At 36.8% G+C, this 23,485-nt stretch overlaps 1 protein-coding gene across 6 annotated transcripts in view; it reads right to left on the bottom strand.

Moving 5' to 3' along the window:
- VPS13B (vacuolar protein sorting 13 homolog B) overlaps positions 1-23,485 on the bottom strand; it is a 627,348-nt gene that overhangs the window by 188,266 nt on the left and 415,597 nt on the right. For 5 of the 6 annotated variants that reach the window (XM_074352634.1, XM_074352630.1, XM_074352633.1 and 2 more), the window contains exon 34: positions 1,631-2,318. In XM_074352634.1, the coding sequence (XP_074208735.1) occupies positions 1,631-2,318 (688 nt within the window). The remainder of the gene's footprint in view (positions 1-1,630; positions 2,319-23,485) is intronic. The other variant, XM_074352635.1, reaches the window with a different exon arrangement.

The raw sequence follows: 23,485 nt of genomic DNA, 5'->3' as shown, positions 1-23,485 counted from the left end.
ACGCCACACAGCCATAAAACCAACCACAGCAGAAAGCACTTAAGGAGGGGCTTGGAACTGAAATTTATTTTCCCAATCCTACACCTACCTTTTGCCCATGCTCAGCAGACACCCAAACAGGTATCAGGTATGCAGGCATGAGTCCTTGAATCACATAACACCAACTACCTCAGCACCAATCCCATCTCCAGGCTCCCAGAAGTACCTGTTATATTGTAGGCACTCAGTAAATGAGAACATGCTTGAAGAAGGGAGGCAGTGGTTACTGGTAAATGTTTAACAACTGGCTCTCAGAGTAGGAGAGCTGATTGATAGCATTTGCCAATATCTGTGGCGTAAATACTCTCACTATGGCCGATTTAAACTACCAGTGGTTTAACAACTGTCTTTCAAAGTTCCTAAAAATTTAACAGCTCTTTTGAGCCAGTATGAGCCAGCTCCAGCACACTGACAGAGAGAGGGCCAGCAGGCAGCCCAGGAGGTAACTCTAGGTTATTCCTTCTTAGCAACTGGCCAATTACCCCTTTCTAAAGCGGAGGACTTCAACTGTACCTCAGCAAAAGCCAAGGGCTCCTTTGACCCTACTTCCTTGGGCTGAATCCTGATCCTCACACCTGCCATCTACTCTCCAAAATCTTGCCATGTAAAACGGTTCTCCCTGATGCCAAGAATGAACCAGGCTGACTTCCAAACTGGACAAATTCTCCAAATGCCTCACTGCTGTCTTCCATCTGCTAGACGGGACCACCTGAGAACAATAAAATGCCTGAATTATACCTGAGCTTGCTAGGGCCCCCTTCCAATGTCGAATTTTAGATGATCCAGCTACCTTCTCTGGGTGGTCTTTGCAGCCATATTTCTAATTCTACCTTACCTCAGGGAAAAGGTCCCTATATCTTGTTTGGCCCTGTTTCCATTATCTTTTGTTAATTAACAGCCTGTATGTCTTAAATCTGTACCCCGATCACTTTCCTAGTTTCAGTAGGCAAGAAGCTTCAGAAGTTATATATAATGCTTATAATATATGATGCTCTCTGGTCATAAGGAAGGTGTGGATGGGACAACAAGAGCCAGCTGGCCAATATGGCTAATAAACATGCTCGTTGAACATGTATAAAAATCTTACTTTACTAATAAACCTTCTCGAATACATTTCATATTATGCTGTTACAGCAAGATGACTAGAGCAAAAGAACACCAAAACAATAAACTTCGCTTTCTAAGATTTTTCTTTTTTTATCCAAATAGTTGCATTAACATGGAAAACATACCACCTATGGGCCATTAATATGAAAAAAAAAAAAAAAAAAGACAACTTTGCTCCCTAATCATTGGAAATTGTTAAGCATTTAGCCCAGAGACAGTCCCTGTTTCATTTAGCTTCTGAAAACAAATGAATATTCAGAGGCATGGTAAGAACACTAGGCTAACCCTTTTTCCATTTCAAACATTTACTTAAATACGACTCAGCTGTGGGATATGAACTTTACATATTTACATATTCTGCAGAGAAAAGAAATCTTGTCTGGCCTGCCAGCTGTTTTCTGTTTGATCAATCTTGAAGCTTTGGGAATAAAACTTAATTTGTAGTAGTAGTTATTAGCACCCCAGTAAATCTGAAGGCTCTTACCTGTACATTTGTAATCAGAAGCCACCCCTTTAAGCACAGCATCAAAAATAGATATTTCCACTCGCTGCTTTCTGTGGTGACAACTCAGAAGCAAAGAAGGCTGGGACACAATAAAGTACAAAAACGGTTCTAGCTGCAAGTCACCGGCTCCTCTTCGCCCAGGCTGCCGAACGATAGTTATGCCAAGTGCCTGTCTAGCAGATGACCTTGCGGATGCGTGAAGACTTTCAAGGGAGATGACCCCGACTTTTTTCCCTGAAGGAAAAGATACACTGCTGCTTAAGAGATCTTCTGCTGTTACCATGGAAATACATGCTTGGCTGGGCTTAGCAACATCTGAATCAACTTCTGGGAGATTTAATGAACTCTTGCCTGTTTTTTCATTATCCTTTTGCTCTTGCGATTTCGATGAGGGTAAGGCCGTACAGGAATAGGTCATCAGTGAGATTCTACTTGCAGTAATAAATATGTCAAAAGGAATAAAATTTAGGTTTTTCACAATTGATGACTGGCGGGAGGGGCGGGCAATGCGATGCTGACTGGTACCACTGTGCTGCTCTATTTGCACTATCCTGATTTTAACGCTGTCACTGCCAATTCCACTATCCTGAGCACCACTGTACCGAGACGAGGTTTCAGCCATGCTTCCATCAAATGTATCCGTTTTCTTCTGTTCTTGCTTAGAGATCTGTAAGGAAAAATAATAAAACATTTTAAACTAGTTACATTCCAAATGTTACTATACAAATGTTACAGAAACATGTTAAAAATGGGTCCAGTCTAACTTCTAACAGGGTAATCAGGAAAACAAAGTAGGTGCCCATTCAAAACAATTATTCTTATTAAAATGCCAAGGCAACACTTGAGAAAAAAACATCAAATGTAGGAACGAGGCCAAGATGGCAGAGTAGTAGGACGCTCGTGGCTCACCCTCTCCCACAGATACAACAAGACTCACATCCACGGACCCAGTCAGCCAACCAGAGCACCTGCGGAACTCAGACAGAACATTGTCCTGTTCAAAAGACAAAGAAGCCAAAAATCTGGTAGGAGAAAGGAAAAAAGAAAGACGAAAAGGCAAAACAGTGAGGGACTGATCCCACGGGGAGGGAGCGGCAAAGAAGGACTAGATCGTTCGCTGGGTCTCCCCGCTCCAACGCTGGGTCTCCCCTCTCCAACGGAGAGGCCAGCGGCACGGAGCGGGAGCCTCCGAGTCTCGGATCTGTATGGAGCAGCTCTTGACCGACAGAACTAAGTTAAACGGGCACAGAGGGTCCCTGCGACACCCAGCCCGAGACCCGAGCCGGGAGCTGGGGGCTGGGGGCTCGCACAGGCTGCCTGAGCCGGTCGGAGGACAGAGACGGCTGCACTGAGGCAGCCCCAGGGAACTGCAGGGTGCTGCGCAACATGGATGAGTGGGTGCACAGGGCAGAAAAACCTGGGCCCCCCATAAAACATCATGGCTGATGTGCCCTGGGGGGAAGGGCGCATACCCCCATCTCTGAAAACCCACGGAAGGTCTTCCGCAAGGAGAGGCGGGGGCGCCAACAGAGGGCCATTGGAAACAGCAAGCTGAGTTCGGGAAACAGGAAGACACAAAGACTTCTCATTAAGAGCACACAGTCTCCAGGAGAACATCCCCCCACCTTTTTTTTTTAAATCTGTTTTTACCTGTTGTATTTTCTATTACCTTTTTAATTTTTACTTTTTAAACAATTATATATCCTCCCAGTTTTAATCCCTTTAAAAATTTTCTTTTAAAGTATTATTATTTTAAAAAATGCACGTCATGTCATTTTTATCTCTCTTGGTTTTGATCTCCTGTTATTGGTTATACACAGGTTTCAAATGTATTTTTTCCTCTTTTCTCCTTTTTTAAAGGTTTTTAAGAGATGTCTCAACCCGACTGTTATTCTGCTTCAACTTGCTCTTCAATTATTCATTATACAGTTTTCAAACCTTTTTTTCTACCCCTTTTCAAAATTCTCTTTATATTTTTTTATTTGTTCTATTTTTATTACCTTTTTAATTTCTACTTTCTAAACAACTGTATATACTTCTAGTTTTAATTCCTTTAAAATTTTTCTTTTATTAAAGTAGTTATATTATTTTTAAAAAATCCACCTGATTTCATTTTCATTTCCTTTGGGTTTGATCTCCTGTTATTGATTATAAATAGGTTTCAAATATTTTTTGATCTTTTTTCCTTTTTTTTAAGGGTTTTTAAAAAGATGTCTAAATTCGAATGCTAGTCTGATTCAAACTGCACTTCTATAATTGATTAGACACTGTTTTCAAACCTTTTTTTCTCCCTTCTTTTAAAATTCTCTTTCTCTCTCTCCCCTTTTTCTTTTTAAGTTTTATTCCTACATAGGCATTAGATAGATAAATAAATAAACTCCTTTAAGGACCACAATAGATAACTGATACTCCATAAACCACAGTGCCAGAGAGATATGAGCAAGATGAAGAAGCAGAGAAACTATTCCCAATTAAAAGAACAATCAATGAAATAGACATCGACACCCTACTAGATCAAGATTTCAAAAAAGGAGTGATCAAAGTATTGAAGGAACTAAAAGAGATAGTGTTTAGAGATATAAAATATGTCAAAAATGAAATAGAAGCTATAAAGAAAAGCCAAGGAGAAACTGGTAAACTCATTGGTTGAGATGAGAACGGATCTAAAGGCGATGCAAAGCAGACTAGATAATGCAGAGGAACGAATTAGTGACCTAGAAGACAGGACAACAGAAAGCACCCAATCAGAACAACTGCAAGATAACCAAATAAAAACAAATGAAAGCAACATAAGGGACCCATGGGATAATATAAAGCATGCCAATTTTCGCACAATAGGGGTCCCAGAAGGGGAAGAAAGATCAAAGGGGATTGAAAAGGTTTTTGAAATCATGACTGAAAACTTCCCAAACTTAAAAAAGGAATCAGATATCCAAGTACAGGAAGTTCAAAGGATCCCAAACAGGAAGAACCCAAACAGACCCACACCAAGACATATCATAATCAAGATGGCCAGAGTCAAGGATAAAGAAATGATCCTAAAGGCAGCAAGAGAAAAGCAAAGAGTGAGTTACAAGGGAACCCCCATAAGGCTCTCAGCTGATTTCTCTACACAAACACTACAGGCCAGAAGGGAGTGGCAAGATATATTCAAAGTCCTGAATGAAAAAAAGATGCAGCCTAGGATACTTTATCCAGCAAGGCTATCCTTTAGGATAGAAGGAGAGATAAAGAATTTCACAGACAAGCAAGAACTAAAAGAGTTTAGCAACACTAAACCCATGCTAAAAGAAATATTAAAAAGTCTACTCTAAATAGAAAAGCAGCAGGATGCTACAGAAATGAGAAACTCATAACTGGAAAGGTGATAACTCATGAATTACAAATAAACACGAAATTGTAAAAGAAGACATCTAAATCATTAAGAGTGGGAGAGGGAAGCAAGAAAATATAGAGTATTTTTTTCTTTCTTTTTAAAATTTTTTGTTTTCGGTAGGATGGGTTTGAGATATAGTAAAGGGCTAATAGACTTACAGAAAAGGGTAACCACAAGCCAAAAACTTACAAGGGAGTCACAAAAACTAGATAAAATCCATCATAATACAATGGAAAATTGCCAAACCACAAAAGGAAGAAGAAAGGAACAAAGGGAAAATACCAAATCAACTGCAAAGATAAGTTCAAAATGGCAATAAACACACATCTATCATTAATTACTGTAAATGTTAATGGACTAAATGCTCCAGTCAAAAGACACAGAGTGGCAGACTGGATAATGATGCAAGAACCTTCAATATGCTGCATACAAGAGACCCACTTTAGGGAGAAGGACACATATAACATTGAGAGTGAAAGGATGGAAAAGGATATTCCATGCAAATGGAAAAGCCAAAAAAGCAGGTGTAGCAGTTGATTTCAGACAAAATAGACTTTAAAACAAAGGCCATAAAGACAGATAAAGAAGGACATTTCATAATGATTAAAGGAGTAATACAAGATGAGGATATTACACTCATTAATATATATACACCCAATATAGGAGCACCTAAATACATAAAACAATTACTAACAGAGATAAAGGGGGATATTGATGGGAATACAATCATAGTTGGAGATTTTAACACCACATTAACATCACTAGACAGATCTTTCAGACAGAAAATAAGTAAGGCAACAGAGAAACTAATACAATAGAAAAACTAGATTTGGTGGATATTTTCAGAGCATTACACCCCCCAAAAATAGGATATACATTCTTTTCAAGTGCACATGGAACATTTTCCAGGACTGATCATGTACTTGGGCACAAAAGAAACCTCAACAATTTTAAGAAGATAGAAATTATCTCAAGCATCTTTACTGACCACAATGCCATGAAACTATAAATCAACAACAGAGAAACAAAGGAGAACAAAAGGAAAGCATGGAGATTAAACAATATGCTATTAAAAAAACCAATGGGTAAATGAGGAAATCAAAAAATACCTTGAGACAAATGAAAATGAAAGCACAACCACACAAAATTTATGGGACACAGCAAAGGCAGTGCTAAGAGGGAAGTTTATAGCAATACAGGCCTTCCTCAAAAAAGAACAATCTCAAATAAACAATTTAACACACCAACTAAAAGAACTAGAAAAAGAAGAACAAAAAACCCCCAAAAGGCAGCAGAAGGAAGGAAATTATAAAGATCAGGGAGGAAATAAATAAAATAGAGATTTAAAAAACCATAGAAAAAATTCAACCAAACCAATAGCTGGTTTTTTGAAAAAGTAAATAAAATCGACAAACCTCTGGCCAAACTCACAAAGAAGAAAGCGAGAGCACAAATTAGCAAAATAAGGAAGGAAAATGGAGAAATTACAACAAACAAAATAGAAATACAGAATATTATATGAGAATATTATGAAAAACTATATGGAACCAAACTGGATAACCTAGAGGAGATGGACAAGTTTCCTGAAACATACAGTCCACCAAGACTGAACCAAGAAGAAACTGACCACTTGAACAAACCAACCACTAGAAATGAAATCGAAATAGCAATAAAAAACCTCCCTACAAATAAAAGTCCAGGACCGGATGGCTTCACTGGGGAATTCTACCAAACATACAAAGAAGAACTCATACCAGTCCTTCTCAAACTCTTCCAGAAGACTGAAAAGGAGGGAATACTCCCAAACTCATTCTATGAAGCCACCATCACCCTCATACCAAAACCAGGCAAAGACACTACCAAAAAAGAGAATTATAGGCCAATATCACTGATGAACATAGACGCCAAAATCCTCACCAAAATATTAGCAAATAGAATCCAACAACACATAAAAAAGATTATACATCATGGCCAGGTGTGGTTCATCCCAGGGACACAAGGGTGGTTCAACAAACGCAAATCAATCAATGTAATACATCACATCAACAAGAGAAAGGACAAAAACCACATTGTCATCTCAACAGATGCAGAAAAAGCATTTGATAAAGTTCAACACCCATTAATGATAAAAACTCTCACCAAAGTGGGTATAGAGGGAACATATCTCAACATCATAAAAGCTATATATAACAAACCTACAGCCAGCATAGTACTCAATGGTGAAAAACTCAAAAGCTTCCCACTAAAATCTGGGACAAGAGAAGGATGCCCACTTTCACTACTCCTATACAACATAGTCTTGGAAGTCCTAGCCACAGCAATCAGGCAAGAGAGAGAGAAATAAAAGGGATCCAAATTGGAAAAGAAGAGGTAAAAGTGTCACTATATGCCCACGACATGTTACTATATATAGAAAACCCTAAAAGGTCCACACAAAAAACTACTAGAGCTGACTGAAGAATTCAGCAAGGTAGCGGGTTACAAGATTAACATTCAAAAATCAGTGGCATTTCTTTACACTAACGATGAATCAACAGAAAAAGAAACTAAAGAAACAATCCCCTTTAAAATAACACCCAAAGTAATAAAATACCTAGGAATAAATCTAACCAAGGAGGTGAAAGAATTATACACAGAAAACTATAAACCATTGATGAAGGAAATTAAAGAAGACTTTAAAAAATGGAAAGATATCTCATGCTCTTGGATTGGAAGAATCAATATTGTTAAAATGGTCACACTGTCCAAGGCAATCTACAGTTTTAATGCAATCCCTATCAAATTACCCAGGAAATATTTCACAGAACTAGAACAAATCATAACAAAATTTATATGGAACCATCAAAGACCTAGAATTGCCAAAGCATTACTGAAGAGAAAGAAAGAGCTGGAGGAATAACTCTCCCAGACTTCAAACAATACTATCGAGGTACAGTCATCAAGACAGCATGGTATTGGTACAAAAACAGACGTATAGACCAATGGAACAGAATAGAGAGCCCAGAAATGAAGCCACAAACTTTTGGTCAACTAATCTTCGACAAAGGAGGCAAGAATATACAATGGAATAAAGACAGTCTCTTCAGCAAATGGTGTTGGGAAAACTGGACAGCAGCATGTAAAGCAATGAAGCTAGAATACTCCCTTACACCATACACAAAAATCAACTCAAAATGGATCAAAGACTTAAACATAAGACAAGATACAATAAACCTCCTAGAAGAAAATATAGGCAAAACATTATCTGACATACACCTCAAAAATGTTCTCCTAGAACAGTCTACTCAAGCAATAGAAATGAAAGCAAGAATAAACAAATGGGACCTAATGAAACTTACAAGCTTCTGCACAGTAAAGGAAACCATAAGTGAAACAAAAAGACAACCTACGGAATGGGAGAAAATTTTTGCAAATGAAACCAACAAAGGCTTGATCTCCATAATATATGAGCAGCTCATAGGACTTAATAAGAAACAACCAAACAACCCAATCCAAAAATGGGCAAAAGACCTAAACAAGCAATTCTCCAAGGAAGACATACAAATGATCAAAAGGCATATGAAAAAAATGCTCCATATCATTAATTATCAGAGAAATGCAAATCAAAACTACAATGAGGTATCACCTCACACAAGCCAGAATGGCCATCATTCAAAAATCTACAAATGACAAATGCTGGAGAGGCTGTGGAGGAAGGGGAACCCTCCTCCACTGCTGGTGGGAATGCAGTTTGGTGCAGCCACTGTGGAAAACAGTGTGGAGATTCCTCAAAAGACTAGGAATAGACTTACTGTATGACCCAGGAATCCCACTCTGGGCATATATCCAGAAGGAACCGTACTTCAGGATGACACCTGCACCCCAATGTTCACAGCAGCACTATTTACAATAGCCAAGACATGGAGACAGCCTAAATGTCCATCAACGGATGACTGGATAAAGATGTGGTATATTTATACAATGGAATACTACTCAGCCATAAAAACCGACAACATAATGCCATTTGCAGCAACATGGATGCTCCTGGAGAATGTCATTCTAAGTGAAGTAAGCCAGAAAGAGAAAGAAAAATACCATATAAGATCGCTCATATATGGAATCTAAAAAACAAACAAACAAAAAAAAACAAAAAAACCCACAATAAAACAAAGCATAACTACAAAACAGAAATAGACTCATAGAAATAGAATACAAACTTGTGGTTGCCAAGGGGGCGGAGGGTGGGAAGGGACAGACAGGATTTCAAAATTGTAGAATAGATAAACAAGATTATACTGTATAGCATAGGGAAATATACACAAGATCTTATGGTAGCTTACAGAGAAAAAAATGTAACAATGAATATATATGTATGTTCATGTATAACTGAAAAATTGTGCTCTACACTGGAATTTGACACTACATTGTAAAATGATTATAAGTCAATGAAAAATGTGTAAAAAGAAAAGCAAATTTAACCCCCAATGGAAAAAAATATGAAATGAATATATATGTGTCTGTGCATGACTGGGATTTTGTGCTATATATGAGAGACTGGCACATTGTAAGTGTACTTCAACTAAAAAATAAATAAAAGATTAAAAAAGCAAAAAACAAAAACAAAAACAAAAAATCATCAAATGTGCATGTCTATCATTAAAATATATTTTTCAGTGCCAGACTTTCTTTCTTTGGATTAATATGAAGCAGTATATATTAAAAATATACCTTTTAAACAATTATATTGGTTAGTATTCTTTATAGTGATTTTTCCAAGTAGTATAATAAATTGCTTACAAATCATGATTACTATTGGTTAAAATTATATCTTAGGCAAGAGTAGTTTATATTGTGTACCCATTTTATTATAAAATTGATTTATAGTATTTTGGATAGTAAGAAATAGAGGAAAAAGTCAGTGGTTCTAAATTAAAGGACAAAGAAAAGTAATCTAAAATACAGGTATGCCATTCAAATGATGTTTATTTTCCTTTACTACAATAGGGCTTGAAACAAAGGTAAATGTAAGATATCCTGCCTCCGTGGAGAACAGAGAACAACTTGGTGGTGGCAGCAGTTAGGATGACTTTGGCAGCACAACTGCAAGACCTCCAGTTTGATTCTTTGGTTCCTTTTTCTCAGTCTCCCAACCATCAGTTTGTGATACTGTATTTGAGACCTAGATAATTCATTTGCTTTCTCACTGAAGTAATACAGATTCATTAAAGAGATCATGGAAAATCTGAGAGAAGAACAAAATCCTCCTAACCCTCGTTATATCACCAAACATAACCAGTGGCGATCTTTCAGCGTATTTCCTTTCGGTCTTTTATCCTCCCTGCCCCTACACCTTTATGTTTATAATCATACCATAGAGACCAATTTGTTACCCAATTTTTTAACATGTTAATAATACTCTTCATAAATGTCATTAAAAAAAAACTGCGTAACATTTCATCGACTGTTAGGAACCATTTGTTCAACTATTCTCATATAATTGGACATTCAAGTATTCAATTTTTGCCAACATCTATGACAAACCGAGTAAGATTTTTCTTAGGACAGGAATTACTAGGTAATGGGTATGAAAAAGTTTAAGGTTATCAAATATTGCCAGTGCCTTTCCAAAAAGGCTGCACTAATTTACATTACCAACAGCAGTGGAAGAATACTCCCCAAAGTATTGGGTATTGCTTCTAATTTTTTAGACTCTTCCTTATTTTGGTAAATACAGTATTATTTTTCCACATGCTACAAATTATTATAAGTTGCTTGTGAAAATGTTAGAGGACAGTTAAATAATTCAGGACAATGATGTGATAGTTATTAAAAGTTTTCAAATAATATTTTTTGTTAATTGATCTTAAAGTTGTTGAGGAAGGCACACTGTCGTCAGAAAAATCCAACCTTAGGTATATGAAACAAAAACAACTAATCCGTGTTCTTTGAAGACACCACGCTCTTTTAAGCTGTTCTATCTCTCCCATGCTGTCTCCCTGCCTGGAGCCCCCTTCTGAGCTTGCTGTAGCTGGCAGACATTTAGCTATGTGAAGACTCAGAACAAACGACACTTGTCTGAGAACTGTGCTCGCACGCTTTTCCTTCTTGCTGGTCCTAGTACTTATATTTCTATTCTAGGATGTATTATTTTCTACTAAAATGCTCTGTGGTGGCAGTAACAGAAAAGTGTTAACACAATATAAAGGATTTGGAGCCAGACAGAAGCAGGGTGAAGGGTGACACTTTCTAATTGTATGATACTGGACAAATTACAAACCTCTCTAAGGGTATATAACCTCATCTGTGAAATGGGGATAATAAATCCAACCCCAAAAGGTTAGTATGAGAATTCAATGAGCTCAGGTACCTAAAGAGGTCAGCACAGTGCCTGGCATCTAGTAAATACCCAGGGATGGGCAGCTCTGTCTCATGTATTATTCATGTGAAGGATGCAGGAGGGACGGGCCCTATCATTCTGCTTCTGTGTAGCACCAAGGAACAGCGCAGTGCTTGACACACTGTAGGGAGGATCCATGAGTGTTTGATGAGATGTTAGTTTCTGATACAACATTAAATGGAAAAAATTACTCTGCCTACTAGAAATACGTTATCGTTAACATGTAAATATATGGGTATACTGTACTCTTTAAGGTCTTTTCAGACTATTCACAAGTCCTTTCCTTAACTGCATCCTTCGTGCTGTGGGCTGCTCACACTTCAAGCAGTCCTCTCAGTCTCTGCTGGATGCTCATTCTCACACCATGGATGTTAATACCCAAGCCACAAAGCTGCTGCAACATTGAACCAGGTATTGTACTGACCACACATAGCAGGCATTCACTAAAGGGTAAGTTCAAAAGAGAAGTCACCTTTTTTGGGAAGACTGCCTCAACCTTTCCAGGTGGTGTGAGTCTCTCCAGCTTCTCTGCTTTCATAGCAAACTGTTATTATAGTACTTTTCAAACGCTGCTGTGTCTCAGCAATTGTAATCAAAGATAAAAAAGTAAGATACCACTGAGCATGTTTATTATTTGCCAAACATTGTTAGCACATGACATACATTTTCTTTACTAAGTGTTACAGACTTTTCAAGGGGGTACTTTTATCCCCATTTTACAGTAGAGGAAACTGAGGTTTAAAGAGATTAATCAATAGGTCCAAGGTCAGACAGCTAGCAGGCTCAATGTAGGAGAGAACGCCATTAGTATCCATGGCACACACCACACTGCTAGTCACATAGTAAAGCTCAGTAATTATGTGCTGACTGAACAAATGAATGAACAAGTTTAATTTTAAAATTCAGTAAGATAAAAATAATTAAGGTGACTATTAAAGGAACAATTTAATTGGAAAGGTTTTAGTTATGTATTATAAAAAATTTCAAATATACCTCCAAATCCATTATCAGCTAGGAATTTGCAAATAGTATGTGAAAAGTTAAAAGAATCAAGTATATACGTAATCTGAAATTTACTGCCACATTTTGAAACATTACAAACTAAATAGCTGTATACAGCAAAACTAAAAAAAAATCCCTTCGGTTAGCTGCACAGCAAACTCAAAACAAGAACTCATTTATTTTTATTCTCTCAATCAGGAAAGGCAACCGCAATGAACTATGGGAGACTATACTTTGAATGAACAGAGGATTGTATTTTCTTCTTCTGATTTACAGATTTGTATTTAAAATCTAGTTTCTCCTTTAAAGTGAATTAAGTGTTCCCACTGGTGTCAACAGATGACAAGACAGACCACCTGTAGGTAAAGATAAAGAAATGCAGTGCCCAGCCCTATTACCTGTTGAGATTGCCACATTAGACTCCAGCCTATGTCAAGTGGCACAATCTTGAGATATAAACAAACAGCAAAGGCAGGATGGCAGCTATCTGCTTAGGTCACACAGGTTACTGAACAGAAGTCAGTTGGTAACTAATTCTAGTTACTACTGAGCAGAATGAAATTTGAACCAATTACCCAGAGATGAAAGACTCAGACTCTTCTTGGGAAAGGAAAAAAAAAAAAAAAAAAAGAAAAAGAAAAAAGAAGTACAACTTCCCCAGTACTAGAAGGCTAAATTCTTAAAAATGGGCCAAAAGCCAAGATTTCCTCCATTTTTCTAAGTTTCCAGACATTTGCAGAACTGAAACAAATAAGCTGGTGATTTTGGGGACATATTTAAAAATCCATTGGTTTGTCACCAGTCCACTGCAGATTCATCTATTATATTGAAGAGTATCTGGCCTGCTATTAAGAAAGTTTTATAATTAATTATGTGTGCTAAGCCCTAAAACTGTGCATCAATTTACTACTCCTTTGTGGAAAAAGAAAAGTTCACAATGTAATAACTCTGAAAATAACTTTTCCTTTATTATGATCCACAGGGACTAATAATTTAAGTTGTCAAAAACAGCAATATTTGCCTGCTGTTAGTGAATGCAGCAGAAACACGTATCTCTGGGCAGTGCTGTTACATCAGCTCTCCCGCTCTTTACCTAACTCATTTAAAATGAACAATAAAAGTTTTCTTTAATTAGCTACTGGTGTGCATTAACATGATCATGATTAAACCATAAAAACCAACTGTACATTACACTGCTCCTCTCTTCCATGTGTTTTGAATTACTCTGTTTGAAAATGTACTTTACGTCCCTTTTAAAAGTTTGACCTTCTGCTTTCAGAGAATTAAATGCATATTACTGCAGTGAAGAAGATAATGTTTCAGACCTCCAGGCATATATTAAACACACTGGCAGCACTTGAGACAAAATGCTTTACTTATTAGATACTTCCTATTCTAAACAGTGTCATCAAAGGCTAAAAACAAAATCCATATAAAAGCTGCGCAATGCTTCCACACAGAACCTGTGCCAAAATCCCTGTACTTTCCAACTAATGAGGAAAGGATGTGTACTCTTAACATATGAATGTAAGATTTTCCAAGCATTCACTTTAGGAAACTGGGCTATTGATTCCATATGGGTTATGTTAAATGAAACTGTATTGGTAAAATAACCTTTAAGATATCTGGCATGATAACTATAATTAAACAATATTCAAAAGACTAAAACAAAAGGGAATTTGGTTCCACAATGGCTAATTAAAATAAAATGAAAAAATACAGCATGCCATCTATCAAGATAAATTGTTATTGTTTAAGAACTATTTAAATACTGCTAAAATATACTTTCAGATAAAATCTGAAAGAGCTGGAAAAATATTTGTGGCTTAAAAATGGATAGTTTGGTGAAAAAAGTATAGGACTCTGAAATTTTATGCAGAGATAACAGCTTTAAAGCCTTGAGCACAACCAGATGGTACTTAAATCAGAGGAATTCTACAGTTTCACTATCAATGGGTTTCAATATGAGAAGGTTTTCAATAGCTAGGAAAACATGTCAAGTTGATCGTTTACTTCTCAGATCATTTCAGCGCATTTCCCCATCCTTTCGCAGCTATATGTGGTACAGATATTAGCCACCATTGAAAAGGTGCTGAAAGCAGTACTAGGAGCTACGGAATTCTTGCTAATCCCTGCTTTTCATGTACTGAGATAGGTAAGTTTACTAGCTCATCCTGGAATTAAATAAGAGCCACAGTGTCTCAAGAGCAGTGGCTAAAACCACACTAAGTATGCGACAATACCAAAGAATGCATTAAAATAATTTCGAATGACATTAATTAGATGTTCTGCAGTAGCATTTTGGAGTGGAGAAAGATAAGCTTGACTGATTGTAACTTCTTGTTTGGCCATATCAACATTTTTGTGAGCGCACTCCAAAGTCAGCCTTATTGATAAAATGCTGCAAATAAAAGGGTATTAAAAAATTTTAAGAAAATACATAGAAACTGACCTCGAAAATGAACAAGGACTAGAACAAATATAACTTCTGTTTTGATGGCTGACAAGAAAGGGCAATGCAACACCTATTCCAATATTTTAATTCACATTATTTCTTTTGCCTTTTAAAGGAAACTTAAACTATATACCAAACATGATCATACTCACATATTTTCCCAACTTCTTAGCATGATTATGGTTATATAACAGCAGCAGTTGGATTTTAACCTTGATCAAAATATCTTTTGCCAATCATGAGATCACTTTTGACATCTTATAAATTATAGAAAAGTGTGAAACCACAAAATCTAAGTGACAATCACATCTGTATACTACTGTGACATTTATTCTAATTTATTTTATTCTTGCTAAAATGTAGTTGTATTTTCAAAGAAGTAAACATTCTGTCTATCTTACAAAATTAAATACAATAAAAAATTGATTACAGTATTTTAATGGTTTTATGTACTGGAATTACAAAAGAGAGTTTTTAAAAGCTTAAAAAAATTATGTGCCTCATTGTCTAAACATTTGCAAGCATGATCTCCTAACTATATCTTTAAGAAGTCTGGTTTTTGGATAGGGTAGGGTAGTGCTGCTGGGAAAGGTTGTCGTAGGCTTTTAACACAGAGGTAGTCTACGCTGGAAGCTTTAGATAAATACAAATTGTTGTACCAATCAGAAATACACCAACTTGATTAATTAATCAACTGAACAACAAAAGTATATTTTTAAGTCTCATATTCTCAGTGATGTCAGCATTACACTTTATGAACATTTATTATTTTATAGATGAATTACAATCGCAGCTCAGGGATGTGCTGGATAAAATTTATCTAAGCACATTAAATTTAAAAACATTATAAACAATAAATTGACTTTGATATGAAATACCTCCTTCAGTGTCACCAGTCCATGTTATTTTTTTATTTAAAAAACAAACTTTAACAAGCACTGTATGCACTGGGTACTACAGATACAGAGTGCTAGAAAACAAGGGCTTTTTATATTTTATTTCTCTAAGCCAAATGTTATACAAAATCCCACAGGATGTAATTGTTCCCAGTTGGATGGCAAAAAAAGTTTTCACAATACTGCAGTAATTATGCAAGAGAGCAGAACTAATGATACCCATCACTGCTTAACAGATAGAATGGTAGAGTACCATTTCAAGTTTTCCCTTTCATGAAGTTACTTTTCCGGTTCTTTGAAGTAACAGTATGAGGCCACTACTGCCTGCTAAGTATCAGTTCAGATACTCACATTTCAAGACCAGTGCTAACTGCAATAAAAGCAGCATGGAGACAGTTCAGGCAAGGTTGTGTTTTACTTTAGTTGTGTTTGATCTATTGTCCTAATTTAAGTTGTAAATTGCAAAAAAGGGACCAATTCTAGTGCTAAACTGACTGTAATACCTAGATTATTATCAGTGTCTGTTTCAATATGATAAACCAAAGAGCTAAAAAAAAAGAAGTAAACACACCAATCTCTTTGCACAAGTTCAAATCCTACTGAGATTTTTATCAGCAGAGCTGATCCTTAAGACTTTTGTGCTTGTCTCTCCTTTTATATATCTGTATGATTTCACAGCATTAGCTTACTTTCAGGGGCTTCTAAATTCATGAAAAAAAAATTAGTTACAGGTAAGACTTTGTATACAAAATCTTAACTCAGAAACAGTTCTGATTCTCTCTCTCTCTCTATGCCTCTCATAAAATTGGAATAGTTTGGTCATTTTTGTTAAAGGAGACTAGATCTGTCTGATTTATACTAACTTCTAAGTTTGACTTGTTTGCTTTTTATAATGAATTCAGTTTAAAAAAATAAAACTTGACACATTTTGGGAACTTGGATCTTAATCAAAGATACCTCTGTATCAGAAACAACAACCTGCTTTGAAATGGCCATGCTGTTAATTCTTAAACAGTTTGCTACTATGTGTTCAAGGTAAATACTCCTCACACTGATGAAATCCAAGGTTCATTCCACTGATGTCAATGTGGAAACCATCCTGTCCCGTGGCTGCTTAAAGATTTTCAATAGGATTAAATCAGCTGCAAGTCCTCATTATATCAGGGTTTACAATTGTGTCTGAGTTGGAGTCTGTTTCTCATAGAATTTTACTTAGAGACTGACTTAGATTGGCTCCTTAGAGCTAGTCTGATTTTACTAGAAACAACTGTATCACATCAGCCACTCTCATAAAACTGCAGTAAGATTGAATCAGCCCTGACCCTGAAGCAGATGAACGGTTACCCAGCTTATGCATTCTCTGAGAGTCACAGAAAAGTTTGCATTTAGTTTCTGCAGTAGTGCAGAAGCAGAACATGCTTATTAACTATTCCAGCAGGCCTTTGCTTTACTATTATGAACCCGATTTTCTGATAAGAAAACTATAGTTGAGCTTGGAAAAACTTCTATTGATTAAAAAAATATGAATCCTTGGTTATTTTATCCCTCAAATCACATACACTCTTTTAAAGAAACTATGCAGTTTATGGTAATGAAGCAAAAGCATGTGTTAAAAATTTCCCCTAATATTCAGAACAAGTTGAAAAACAACGAACATGGTTTAAGTGTATCTATTCCTTTAACTAGTAGCTGATCTTCCTTGCCAAATAGAATATAGTTACTTAACAGAAATATTAAGCTGATTTTCATTTATATACATTCTATCTACTAAATCTAGACCAACCTGGCCAGTTAACTGTAGATTTTCTTCCAAGTAAACCTGAATATTAGTAATCTCTATATTGTATCTGATTTTATTGAAGTACATCAAGACATTACAGAATACAGGGTCATTTACAAACTTTTATTGGCTCCCCTTTAACTTCATGATGGCAGATTAAATTCAAATTGAACTAAAGGTACATATTGATTCTCTGTGTGTCATATGTTATCAGTACCTTAATGATGCAATGGACTTGAAATGCAAAATGGTCAAGATGTTAGAAACATTTATTTATGCCCTGCAGCCATTTCTTCTTTTCCATTAGAACAACTTTGTTCTTCTCTGCTACTCCATAAAAAGCATCACTAGGACAAAATGACCTTCTACACACACTGCTTTGATCATATCAACCTCTCCCTTCAATCCTTAGAAATTTGAAGCATTCTCTAAATCAGGTAAATATTCTTAACTTTAGCTTTCATCAGCTAGCCCTACATCATTAATAAATTTTTATATACAGATATGTCCCAAGAAAGCAACTTTCTGTATATTAATGAAGGTAATCCAATCTATACCTTAAAGATAGTCCCGGTCATGTGGGAATACTTGAGTAAAAGTTTAGAAGTTAGAAAGAAAAAGAAGCTTACCTCCTTCCCAATATCAAACACTCTAGTAACTAGGCCTGGAAAAAACTTACATCTCTCTAGACTTATCAAGGAATAAAGTTTCTATTTTTTAAAAAAATTACAGCTGACCCCTGAATGAGTGTAAACTGTGCAAGTCCTCTTACAGATGGATATTTTTCAATAGTAAATCCTACAGTACCACATGGTCTATAGTTTATTGAATCCACAGGTGTAGAGGAACCTAGAATACTGGAGGGCTGACTATAAATGATACATGGATTAACCCTTGCACTGATCAAGTGTCAACTGTATTTTTAAGGTAACATTTTTCACTCAAGTATGGTTAATGTTTGGACTTCAGCTATACAATTTTATTGGGATAAAATATTTCCTGAGTTGCTTGAGAACAGCCAGTGTCAAAATTATTGAACAAAGTGTGGACTACAATTTGATTTCTCATTATTCATTCACTTAACAAGTTCTTATTGAATGAACATCTACTATGTTTCAGGGACTGGCTGGGAATACAGCAGAAACAAAGCCCCTACCTTCATGGAGTCCACATTCTAGTGTGAAAGTCAGGTCATACAATTTTATACAATACAACACACATTCATACCCTGTGTTTGCTGATGGAGTGGATGTTGGGTAGTATGAGAGAAAGACAAGAGTCAAAACTGATTTGAGTATTTTGGCTTGAGCAGCTACAAGAATGAGAAAAGATGATTTTCTAGACTATGCAAGCAGCTTCCCTACCAGTCTCTGAGTTAGGCCAATGCTTTAACAATTTGCCTTTCTAAATTTTGCCTGTTTTCCCAAGAATCAAAAAGGACCACCATGATCTTCACACAGAGAGATGATGACATCCCATCAAACCCAGTTTTAATAAGACACCCCCAGTTCAATTATGATGTCTTCCTAGTTCCTCCAGCAAGCGAATCCTGTCAGCTGAGAACTATTCAAGGAAGGCCTATGATTAGAGATGGTTTTTTAGAGTTGGGCTTAGGCCTCATTCTAGACAAACACTTGGAGAACAGGGAAATGAGGCCAACACATGGAGTCACACCACATCCCAGAAAATTAAATAAATGAGAGATTATTTCTTGGGAGAATTTTGGCCCTGGAAGAGTTGAGACTGAAAGAATATTTGTGTGTTTCGCTGGAGAAGGGCAAGAACAGAGAGGACCGGGCTCTTACAAGAACTTCATGTTCGTAGTTGTTACCGAGCATTTCGACTCGGATGTCCCTTTGTTACTATCATGCATCTAAAAGATCACCATAACATTTAAAAATACCTTCTCCCCAAAATACTGCCTCTATGCGTTAACTTTTTGTTCATTTGTTCCTTCTCAGAAGGCTCAAATATTAAATATTTCTCCCCGGTATCCACCAAATACTGCTGGTCATTCCTTCATTTCATTAATTACCTTTGCTGTTACCTTCGTATTTTCTATTTTCATGCAGCCTTCCCATTCTACACTGGATCACTACTAGAGTTTCCTAGTTAGTTTCTTTCCCTGGTCTTTCCTTTTCCTAAAGAACCCCATATAGTAATGGCAGATAACTCTTCTGAAAGAAAACACTTTCAATATTTACTTAAAAACATTTGTCCCGCTAGAATGTATGATCCAAGGAAACAGATTTTTAGTTTTTATTTTTCTACTTTATCACCAGCTTTCAGAACAGTGGTTGATACACAGGAGGCACTTGGTAACACTTAGTAAACGAAGGAATGAACAAATGGACTGAATCATTTGCAAGGTGCTCATTTAGGTTCCTGTGTTGGGTAGTAGATATAAAAATCACTTAAACTTGAACCCTGCCTTCTAGATTAGAGATACTTACTTAATAAAGATGCTTTTAGAACGCATCTGAACCAAGACTGAAAGAAGCCAGAATTTGGACTTGTTGAAATGGCAGTGAAGACACTGAGACTGAGAGAACAACATAAATGAAAAAAGGACAAAAGACAAAAAAGGGTATGGGTAAGAGAATGGAAAAGGAAATGTCCCAATTTTCTCAAACAAAAAAATAATGAGAAGAATGAAAAACGAGTTAGGATAAAGCAAGATTCTAGGTGGATGTTAAGGAACCTGGACTTTCAGTTTTGTCCCAGTTTCCCTCAAAGCAGAGCCTCTTGACCACCTGCAGCAGAATCGCCCAGCGTTTCAACAGAGGTTCTCAGGCCCCATGACTGACGCATCTTATCTCAAGGTGAGACGTGCTTGTAATAAATAATTTTATGCACACTAACATGTGAGAAACTGCTGCAGACAATTGAAAACTAGAACTTTCTAAGCAAGTAAGTGACAAAAGAATGCTTAAGAAAAATTAATGTGAACAAAACGGTGGGAGTAGGAGATTGGAGAGCAGAGAGATGGTGGGTAGCACCAGCAGTTAGAAAGCAGTTGACCAGATGACGACGCCAGAGATGTGAAATAAAGTAACGCAGGAAGCAGTGCAGCTCAGGAGATGAAATGAGAAAATTCTTACTTGATCACTCCAGCTCAGAATCTGGCCAAAGCAGACCACTGCCTACTGAATAATTTAACCAGTATTCTGGGACCTCCTCTCTACCCACCCCTCACTGCTCCTTTACTCAAGTCTCCATTCTGGAACTTCACATTCACCTTCTTGCCTCTGTATCTTCACTCAAATGGTAGGATTCTTGAGTTCAGAAACACACCATGCCCATTTTTGTAAATCCTGTGCATAGAGCATGTGTATGTGGGGAGGTCAGTATATGAGGATGACAGTGATGAAGGTGATTAACATGGCAATGATGACAGCCCACCAAGCTGATTACCTAATATTCTCTAAAGCAACAACACTAGCACATAGGTAACACTTACTGGATGCTGAGAATGTGTCAGGCATTTTTCTATGTGCACTTGGTATATATCAGGCACTTTTCTGTATCAACTCATTTAATCTTCAGAATTCTATGAAGTATTATTACTATCTCCATTTTAAAAGAAATGGAGGCCCGGGGGGGATAAAACATACGTAATGGGTTCAAAATCACACAGCAAGTAAATGGTGAAGTTTGGATTTGAACACTGGCATTAGGATTCCATGCTTGTGTTAAAATCATAACCTACATAGTCTCTACGTCAGAACCTTCTTTCTTTCTCTCATAGCCCTCACAATTTGAAATTCTTACAACTCTTTGTTATTCTTAATATATGTCCCACTACTAGATGGCCAGATCTTAATTGTAGGGACGAGTTAATTTAGTTCAGTGCTATATACCTAGTGCTGGGCACTTAGTAGATGCTTTATAAATACATGCTTTGGAAACAAATGAATAAATAAATGAAAAAATAAGGAAGGAGGAGGAGAGGAGTGAAGCAACAAATACCATTATAAATATGTAAGGGACTAGAGAAGCTTTTTATTGCTGCAGATTGCAGACAGATGGCTTCCAGAGAAAGCCTTCATCAATATATAAATACATTTTGAAATGCTGAAAGAAGAAATCCATTTTGCAAGGTGCTGGGACCAGGTGTGTCTATTTTAGCAAGTCACTATATTCAAGAACAGGAAGCAGGGCTTGGAGATAGAGCACTACACCAGGGAATGAAGACCTGGCCAAGTTCCACAGTTTCCACTAAGTCACACCTGTGTGCAGCCATGTGGGGAAAAAAACCTCTTTGTTCACAACTTTCCTTTTTGACATGGAGCTAAAATGTGGGTAATCTAGGCCAAATAAGTTCTCAGTTCAATGCAGCAGAATAATGGCTTGTTAGAGCTGGAAGAGGTTCTGGAGCTCATTGTTTCCAGAGATTTTCAAACTACTTTTTAGCCACAGTACCATTTCTTCAAAGAATATCTTACGGGGCAATGGGGTAGCGGGTGAGGGCCAGGTCGGGGAGGGCAGATGCACAATATATAAAACAGATAAAAGCAAAGCTGCCCAGGATGGTTGGGTCACCAATGTGTATGCAGGTGATTTGAGGGCCACAAAGTCCAAATCTGCTACAGGTCAACTACCCCTTAATGTAAATTCTAAATATATGTTTTATTGAGACAGTAATTCACATACCATATAGTTAATCTATGTAAAGTGTACAAATCAATTTTTTTTGGTATATTTGCTGAGTTGTGCCACCAACACCACTCTCAATTTTAGAACATTTCTGTCCACCCCCAGAAGAAACCCCATACCCATTAGCGGTCACTTTCCTTCACTATTCCACTTTCCTCCCTCCCCACCAGCCCCTACACTAACCTACTTTCCATCTCTATAGATTTTCCTGTTCTAGACATTTCATATAAATGGAATCATACAGTATGTGTGTGGCCTCTTGTGACTGGCTTCTTTCACTCTGCAACACGTATACAGGGTCCAGCCCTGTTGTAGCATGTGTCAGTCTTGTATTCCTTTATACGGCGGAGTGATATACTCCTGTACAGATACACTACCTTATACTTACTCAAGAGTTCATAGACATTTGGGTTGCTTCCACTTTTTAGGTATTTCTTTTTTTTTATGAATAATGCTGCTATAAATGCTGAGGTACAAGTTTTTGTGAGGACAAATGTTTTCATTTCTCTTGGGTACATATCTAGAAGTGGAACTGCTGGGCTGTATATAACTCTGTGTCTAATCTTCTGAGGAACTGCCAGACTATTTTTCAAAATAGCTGCAACATATTACATTCCCATCAAGTGTATGATGGTTCCAATTTCTTCACATCTTCACCAGCACGTGTTATTATCTGTCTCTATCATCACAGCCATCGTAGTGGGTGTGAAGTGGCGGCTCATGCTGGTGTTGATGTGCATTTCATGGAAGGCTAAACGGTACTGATAAGTTTTTTCATGTACCCATTGGCCATTTGCGTATCTTCTTTGGAGAAATGTCTATTCAGATCTTTTGCCCATTTTAAAATTAATTGCCTTTTTATTACTGACAAGTAAGGATTCTTTACGCAGTCTAGATACAAGTCCTTTACCAGATATACAACTTGAAAATACTATCACCTATTCTGTGGGTTGTCTTTTCACTTTCTTAATTTTGATTAAGTCCAATTAATTAATTAGGTTGTTATGCTTTCTGTGTCATACCTAAGAAATCATTGCCTAATCTAAGACCTTAGCTTTAGCTCTTAGGTCTAGGACTTGATGTATTTTGTGTTAATTTTTGTATATGGTGCATGACAGTATTTTCTTCTAATCCTTTTTATTTCTACAAGGTCAGTATTAATTTCCCTCTTTTATTTCATATTTTAGTAATTTTTCTTGGTCAGCCTAGCTAAGGGCTTGTCAATTTTGCTGTTTTCAAAGAACCAAGTTTTGGTCCTGTTGATTTTCTCTACTGTTTTTCTATCTCTTGTTA

This window comes from Camelus bactrianus, chromosome 25 (genome assembly GCF_048773025.1).
Source record: "Camelus bactrianus isolate YW-2024 breed Bactrian camel chromosome 25, ASM4877302v1, whole genome shotgun sequence".
In the NCBI taxonomy this organism is placed as follows: domain Eukaryota; kingdom Metazoa; phylum Chordata; class Mammalia; order Artiodactyla; family Camelidae; genus Camelus; species Camelus bactrianus.
The sequence above is the reverse complement of the archived record's forward strand: the minus strand, read 5'-3'. Positions and strand labels throughout refer to the sequence as shown.